Genomic DNA, 8,356 nt, shown 5'->3' on the forward strand with positions numbered 1-8,356 from the left:
CACATTCCTTAAACTTTATACTTATCTCTAATGTTGTCTGAATTATACTGAGTAGCACAAAACTGAGTTTGAGATGTATAAAAAAATACATATGATCAACATTATTGCTTTCATTCAAGGTACACGTTTTCTTGGTGTTAAGATCAAGTGCTTTCCAAAAGAAATACAACTGTTTTTCAAATTTTTTCGCACTATTTTTGCCTGTGTTTTAAATTACTATTAGTATGTAATAATGTAATACTATTAGTATGTAATAATGTAATAATTAGTATGTAACAATTCAGAGTATCTTACAGATACTCTGAATTGTTACAATAGCTTCCCCCACATGTGAAACCTTTTCTAAAAGTATGCCGTAAAAAATTCAGAAAACCTTAAAAATGTTTTTAGGAAGAGTAGGATCAGAATATGAAAGTAAGAAGAGGGAGCAGGAGCCTGCATTTTGATCTTAGCATTTTGCTTTTTTCTCTTTGCCAAATGTAGTTTACTTGGGCTCTTCCTCTACGTGACATTCCATATTCATAAACTTTTCAGTGGGCAGTTGGGGGTATGAGCTTAATAAAAATGAATGCATAAGAATATGTTTCTGCATATTTGGAATAAATATAAAAAACAAGCAATAAAGATTTGAATGAATAAGGGGGTTTAAATGAACAGGAGGCTAGATTTTAAAAAGTACTCACTATGTAATGTAGACTGCCATGCCTTGGTGAAAAACAAGCTTTCATTTTTTTCTTACTTTATTTTCAGAGAGCTGAACCTTGCTAAATGTTCCTCATCGTTAAAAAGATTGAAAAAGAAGTCAGAAGGAGAATTACCATGTTCCAAGGAGAATTGCCCCTCTTTAGTTACAAAGATGAATTTTCACAAGACTAATCTAAAAGGTATTCCAAGTATCTGAGTTAATTTATGCTCGAACTTCTCATGGCTGTAGTCAGTATTTGCAAGTTTCACACACTGACCCTGATGAATCCTTGAACTTGACTAGGTCCAGAAAATACCTTCTTAGATAGCATATGATTTTTTTTTTGAACTGTCATGTATGCAGAGAATGTGATTGTTTAATACTCAGTATAATAGAACATATCCCTCCCCTTCCTTTCTCCCCCTCCTCTCCAGATATTAGCTCATGTTGAGCTCATTCCAGACTTGCCCGCCTTACTTTTCTATTCCACCTCAACCTGTGCAGCTTGGGATTAGAGTCTTTTGATTTGAAAGTATAATTCAGTCTTCATCTCTTTCAGTCCTAGACATTTCGTGAACAAAGAATGAGGAGTAGGCTATGTTACAGAGCTGTGTTAAGCATATGGACTCTTTTCTCCCAGGCATTGAGCCCAGACTATGAAATGTGTTTGGCTTTTGGTTCTAACTATACTGGAACCTAAGTACCTAAAGGATGGAGTAACAAGAGTAGTGCAGTAATAATTCACTTCAGCACCTCTTTTACTTAGTGACCTCTTAACTCACAAATATAAGTTACCTTCCACAAGTCTATACCTGGCCAAAGGAAATTGCTGAGTCTCCTGTTAATGAGCTGTATTGCTCTTTTAATACAAAAATTATCATTAGGACACCAATGTGAACAGTAAGAGTGAAGCTCTTCTAATCTCTCAACATGATAAAAGTTCATAATTGCATTTGATGAATTCAAAATAGCTGCCCATTTAGCTCAAACTCTGAAAAATGTATTAAAGTAGAACTCTGATATTAACTACACAAACGATGTCCTTTTTCTTTGTTTATTGTGTCAGAAAGTAAAATGAATATGAATGACTTTAGTCTGAACAGCAGAGGGATCTGGGAGGGAGGAAGAGAACTGAGAAATAGTAGAGAAAAAACTTCAAAAGCTTTTCCTTGCATGTAAAAGAAATGTTTTGGGAGAAGTTACAGAGATAATCTATAAAATTGAACACTGTTGTAAAAATGTGCTACTTAGTATTTTATAGCAAGAAAGGGTTTGATTCAGTATTTCATTTGTTTTCTCAGCAATTGCTTATTATAAGTTTTTTTAATTCCCTTTACATCAAATTATCACTTACATCTTATTAATCTTGGTTGCAACAGAAATGGATATAGACCCTTTTAGCCAGCAGGCACTAATTGCATCCCTCCTAGAAAAAACTTTACCATTTCATTTGTCACTCTTATTCAGCTTTAAATGGTACTAGGGCTCTCTCTCTCTCTCTCTCTCTCTCTCTCTCTGTGTGTGTGTGTGTGTGTGTTTATATTAAGATTCCCCCATTTCTCCTTCTCTGTGCTGCTGTAGCCAAGCCAGACAGCCTATTGAGAAGCAGCAAACCATCTGTTAATGGATTTGAAGTTCTGAATTATACTTGAGTGTGTAGAGGCACTCGTGCTTAGCCAGAAACATTCATTTGAATTAAGCTATAAATGCTGTATAAAAAAGAGCCATACATTTAACGTAGGTTCATGAATAAATTTAAGAGAGGGCAATTGCACTCTAAACTTTTATTGCTGCAAAACCCAGTATTTTTGGTGTTCTCTGATCATTTGGGGCTTTTATAGTGGGATTGAAGCTTTAAACCTTGAGCTAGGGGGAGACAATGCCTGTATTAAACCTTTTGCAGTAGAATTTCATTGCTGAATTGCTGATAGAACAGAAGCTCTATGGATTGGTGGGTATCCTTCCCCCCCCCTTTTTTTTAATGCGAGAGATATTTAAACCAGTCAAAAGGAAAACTCAGTAAATAATTTTCTGGCATGTGGCCAGATCTCCTAGTTCATGCCCTTTGATTATTTTCTTTAGTTGATATCTTGTCTTCTCTGGAATAATCTATTAATTTTTTATGGCAGGAGAAACAGCCCTCCATAGAGCTTGCATAAATAACCAAGTGGAGAAATTGATTCTTCTTCTCTCTTTGCCAGGAATAGACATCAATGTTAAAGGTAAGTTCTATATTTTTGTAGTCTGATCCAGTGTCTTAATGTTTGTGGTATTAAATAGTGTTCTGTCAACATTAAGAAAAATCATTTAAGTATATTTACCTAACGTATCTTTAAAATATTACCAGTCACAAAACCAAGAAATTCATCATGTATTGATTTATAACTAATAGCACAGAAACATTTTTTGTCCGTATTTTGACAGATCTCAAAATCATTATTTTAAAATTGTTTTATTTTTCTTACAATTAAAAATATGACTACACCTTAGGCATTTTTATCAAAACATGTTATTTCTATATGAAGCACCTAGAAAGTCACACTGATAGAGGAGGCGGAATATCAATACTTTGCTACCAAAAGTCCTACTTTTGCTGTTTTAAAACTTGCCTTGATTTCTAATTTAGACAATGCTGGCTGGACGCCTTTGCATGAAGCCTGTAACTATGGCAACACAGTGTGTGTCCAGGAAATTTTGCAACGTTGTCCAGAGGTAGATCTGCTCACTCAAGTGGACGGGGTGACTCCTTTGCATGATGCGCTGTCAAACGGACATGTGGAAATTGGCAAGCTGCTGCTCCAGCGTGGGGGTGAGTGCGTTTATGCTAAGCGGGTTTTGATAAATTATCCAGTTTTTCGATGAATTCCCTCAGAGGTAGATAGCATTTTATGTTTAAGATGTGTAAGGAAAAATGCCTTTATTTCATATTAGTGAAAAAGATAAAAAGTCCCCCAGAACGAAATCACCTTTTATTTAATAGGGATACCTTTTCGTGATATGTAAATATTTATTTGTTTATTTTTGTTAATTATAAAGCCTATTTAGCTTTGTGTATGAGAGTATATTTTGAATTGAGTGTGTTGGTTTTAAATATTAATCCTTTTACTTTAAGTGTGTAATGTCTTTGTGAACCAGCCATTTCTGAAAGCTTATTAATAAATGAATGTAAGTGTTCCATTGTGGTTACTTGGGTTTTCCATTCTTGTTTCATTTCTTGTATATAACTGTTAACTTGATTAATCTTTTTTTTTAATGAGTCATTTCTTTACAGACTTCAAAAAGAAAGATATCCTAGAATATCTTTTCTTCATTCACATTTTGCACTCAAGTTACAGTGGAAAGATTTTTTTCAAATAGTGGTAACTGTTGTGCAGGGGTTTTGTGATGGAGATAACTTGAGCTTAATATTCATCTGCTGCTTTTTCTAATTTTGATCTCTGCATTTCAGAAAGCACCCCCACTCCCCTCTTCAGTGACATTCTTCTTACATGTGAACTGAATAATATAAATTTTATGCTAAATTTTGCTGATAACTGATTTGTGTTTTAAAAGAGAAACAAAGGAAAAGTGATGACTAGTTTATAGTGCAGAAATAAAAATTTGTAAATTTCCTGTTACTTTTATTTATGCGGATTTTAACTGGAAATTTAAAACTATTTTCTCATGTAATTAAAGCTATTTCATTCTGCATGAAAATAAAATGTGTATTTTCTTTAGATCTCCCCCCTCCCCCCCCAAGTATATACACATGTGAAAGGTTGTATAGCTTGGGAGCCCAAGCATTTTAGTTATTTATAGTCTTCTCCTGCCCCCTAAAGGCCTTAGTGTGTCTGTTTTACTGACACTGTTTCATAATCAATATATTTTTCAGTTCTTCCACTTTTTTTAGTATTATATGTTTACTAAACCATGGTGTTCTATCTCCTCTAAGTGTTTTATTTTTCTACTCAATCATGTATGTGACATTTAAGCCAATATTTGGCCTTGCTTCAAATGATCTAAGCAGTACGAGAGCCATTACTGTATTAAGTCCAACTCTTTAGAAAGAGCATGGGATTATACTGACTAAAGTGAATTTTTCCAGGGCTCTTGTTGAAGAATAATACGTGTATGAGTTCATTGTCATAAGAGAAGAAACCTACTTGTAGTTGAATTTACTGAGGTCCTTTGGCAGTTGTACAGATTAAGCTTTGCCTTAGTCATATTCTGAGTTTGGACCTATCAAATGGTTTAACACCATCATTATATTAACTACATCATCTCTTCTCTGTGAGTTACTCAGTCTTGAAAGAATTTCAGAAGTTTATTTATGTCTCTAAAACCTTTGTTTACTTTTGATATCTTGTCCATAGTTTGGGATTTTTTTTTTTTTTGAGAAGAATAACTTGGTGCAATATTTTGAAAAGGGACCTAATTTTGATTTAGAATTTTCTTTTTTCCGTAAAATTAAATTACATATTATCAGTGGTTGATCTTTGATATTAAACACATTTAGTAAACTAGGCCATTATGTATGTTTCATCAGATTCACCATTAGGAGTTTTTGCAGCTATAATGTGTTCTCTGACTGTACGCTCTTACGTCATATGTAGGATCTTCTGATTATGTCTTCTAGGACTAAAACCTTATATCTTTTATAACGTCTTTATGGCAGAGTGCATAAATAATGACAGGACTTGACAGACAGAGGGATACGAAGTACGCGGGGCTACGTGACCAAATACTAAGTCATGTTGTTTTGCCTCTCCCATATTATCCTTTACTACCTGGGGGATAAACTGCAGTGTTTGCTAAGTAGATATATAGGTGTAGCTAGGACAGAAAGATGAAATCTGACTTTTGACTCAGAGCAGTTAACGTTTGATTTTTTGTAAACCAGTTACATATACTAAAAATTGAACATATGCAGAAGTAAATGAAAAGTGTGATCTGTGTCTGTGCATGGTTTTACGGTCTGCTCTGTTGCAGTTACCTATTAGCAATGGAAGGAGGTGGTATTCTTTCCCCTTGGTGAAATTATAAGATACCTTTAGTACTCTTACACAGATTGAAGAACATATTTTGTTAATATCTTCTGGGAACACTGAAATTCTTATTTCAAGATGACAATTTATGAAGTTTATATGCTTTTTAAAATTTGTAATTATGTATTATTTATTGAACTAAGGCATGTGTTTTTAGGCAACCTAATTAGGCATTGACTAGAATTTTGGGGTTTTTTTAATGCACCTTTATTAGGCAGTCAATATGTATGGCCAGTTAATTTTCTCAACGTGAATTAGTACGAAATATAATTGTAAAGAGAGACCTGGATGCTTTGGGGAAATAGAGAAAACAACTGTTAAGCTGCTAAAATAAAAATGTTTTGACGTGTATTTTCTTTTTCACAGGCCCAGTGCTTTTACAGCAGAGGAACTCTAAGGGAGAATTGCCCTTGGATTATGTGGTATCGTCTGAAATCAAGGAAGAACTATTTGCTATTACAAAAATAGAAGATACAGTGGAGAACTTTCATGCCCAAGCAGAGAAACATTTTTACCACCAGCAACTTGAATTTGGCTCGTTTTTACTTAGTAGAATGTTGCTAAATTTTTGTTCAATTTTTGATTTATCTTCCGAGTTCCTCTTAGCTTTCAAAGGGTTAACTCATCTAAATGAGCTGCTTGTGGCTTGTAAGAATTATAAAGAAACTACCAGTGCTCGTACTGACTGGTTATTGGATCTGTATACCAGAAATATAAAGACATTGCAGACACTCCCAAATATCCTTAAGGAACTGCCTGAGAATTTAAAAGTGTGTCCTGGGGTGCACACTGAGGCCTTATTGGTGACGTTGGAAATGATGTGCCGTTCAGTCACAGAGTTTTCGTGACGATGCCAAAAATATGAGTCAACTTTCTAAACATACTTAGCTTGCTTTGTCATTTCTTATGGACCTCATAGCTTATTAACAAATATTAATTTGATTTATTTATTGACAGAATTTGCAGCTTTGCTAAATTTCAAAAGCACTTAAAGAACCTCTGCAGACCTATTGTGTAGGCTTCTATCTTTTTCCATGTTGTAGAATTTGACTCAAAAGTAAAAAGAGTTTCATTTGGTATACACTGCTTTCATTGATCTTTGTTATTTCTTGATCTGAAAGTGATATTTATTTATATTGTACATGTAAAACATTTTAATTTAAATCTTTTTTGAAATCCAAATGTTTGTCCTCTCTTCCAGGGATTTAAGATTTTGGAGTCATGTCAAGGATATTCATGCAAATGTGCACCTATAAGCATGTAGCTCCCTGTTTATTCTCTGTAGGCTGTTGGACTAAAATACTCAGTTTTGTGTGTTTGTAAAATAAACATTTCTAAAATTTACAATAATAATACTCTCTTGGTTTTTAAATGCAGTGAATGTGCCAAGTTTGACAGTTTGATCCCTTGATCTGCAAATTGGAGTTGCTTTCCTAGTGGGAATAAGTTACATTGTGGTACAGCTGGAGAAGAAACATTAAAACTTCCATTTAGCTTTTATGTAACTAAAGTGATGATCTCACAGCAATTAATCTGCTAAAGAAGCACACTTTAGTTTTATCTTGGAAATAGATCTTCTAACAAGATACAAATTCTGAGTGTTTTATTACTGGGTTTATAATCTAAACTGAAAACTGCTACAATAGTATATCAGCTCTGAATAAAAATCAAGGGTTTTTTTCCCCTGTATTTTTAAATCAGTAATTTTTTACACATTCTGTAGGAAATATTAGTTGTTTCTAGTTAGCCTTCAAATGTGAAATCTTCTAAAAGTCTCATTAATATATACTTAACCTGCCAGAGTATCAAACCATGACATAGCAGAGACTATCTAAGGAGCATTAAAATGCTCAGAAAGATTTGGTAAAGTGTTTCCCAACATGACGAATAAGAACATTTTTTTTTTAAGATTTTATTTATTTGACAGAGATAGAGACAGCCAGCGAGAGAGGGAACACAAGCAGGGGGAGGGGGAGAGGAAAGAAGCAGGCTCATAGCGGAGGAGCCTGATGTGGGGCGATCCCATAACGCCGGGATCACGCCCTGAGCCGAAGGCAGACGCTTAACTGCTGTGCCACCCAGGCGCCCCCGAATAAGAACATTTTTATTCTGAAGAATAGTCACTGTACTTGACTTGTGAAGGCATCTGGAACAATGTTTACTTGGTCAATTAATACAAATTTAAAAACATAGTTTTGACATCTAACAGGCATAGTTACAAATCCCTGTCTAATTTCTTATTAACTACATTATAAGGCAGGTTCCTTTCTGAGGTTTGCTTTCTTACTTGTCAAATGGAAATAACACCAGGTATTATCTGTGCCACAGTAGAATTCTTAGCCTATCACCTTAATATGATGCTTAATAAATGTTGCCTCTTTTCTAATTCTTACCTCCTCTTTTTAGTTATAATGAATTATTTAAGTAAGATAGTAATTGCTCAAGTTGGTAATAATTCTAAGTTAATAAAATAACCAACATCATGAGTTAGGGTTTTGCACTGCTAAGAAAAGTAGTTTTCTAAATTAAATGTTCTTAAGAAATATTCATCTAGTTGTAATTAGAATTAATGTTTCATAACTGTTCTATCTGCCAACTTCTGCAACTCATGATGATACGAAGTATTAAACACTAAAAAATGCCATCG

General features: G+C 34.1%; 1 protein-coding gene across 3 annotated transcripts in view; it reads left to right on the forward strand.

Moving 5' to 3' along the window:
- Positions 1-7,072, forward strand: part of SLF1 (SMC5-SMC6 complex localization factor 1) — a 71,324-nt gene extending 64,252 nt beyond the window's left edge. For all 3 annotated transcript variants that reach the window (XM_002923629.4, XM_034656506.1, XM_034656505.1), the window contains 4 exons: positions 751-884; positions 2,815-2,907; positions 3,312-3,494; positions 6,076-7,072. In XM_002923629.4, the coding sequence (XP_002923675.1) occupies positions 751-884; positions 2,815-2,907; positions 3,312-3,494; positions 6,076-6,557 (892 nt within the window). In that variant the 3' untranslated portion in view covers positions 6,558-7,072. The remainder of the gene's footprint in view (positions 1-750; positions 885-2,814; positions 2,908-3,311; positions 3,495-6,075) is intronic.
- Positions 7,073-8,356: the final 1,284 nt, after the last annotated feature.

Source organism: Ailuropoda melanoleuca, chromosome 3 (genome assembly GCF_002007445.2).
Source record: "Ailuropoda melanoleuca isolate Jingjing chromosome 3, ASM200744v2, whole genome shotgun sequence".
NCBI classification, from domain to species: domain Eukaryota; kingdom Metazoa; phylum Chordata; class Mammalia; order Carnivora; family Ursidae; genus Ailuropoda; species Ailuropoda melanoleuca.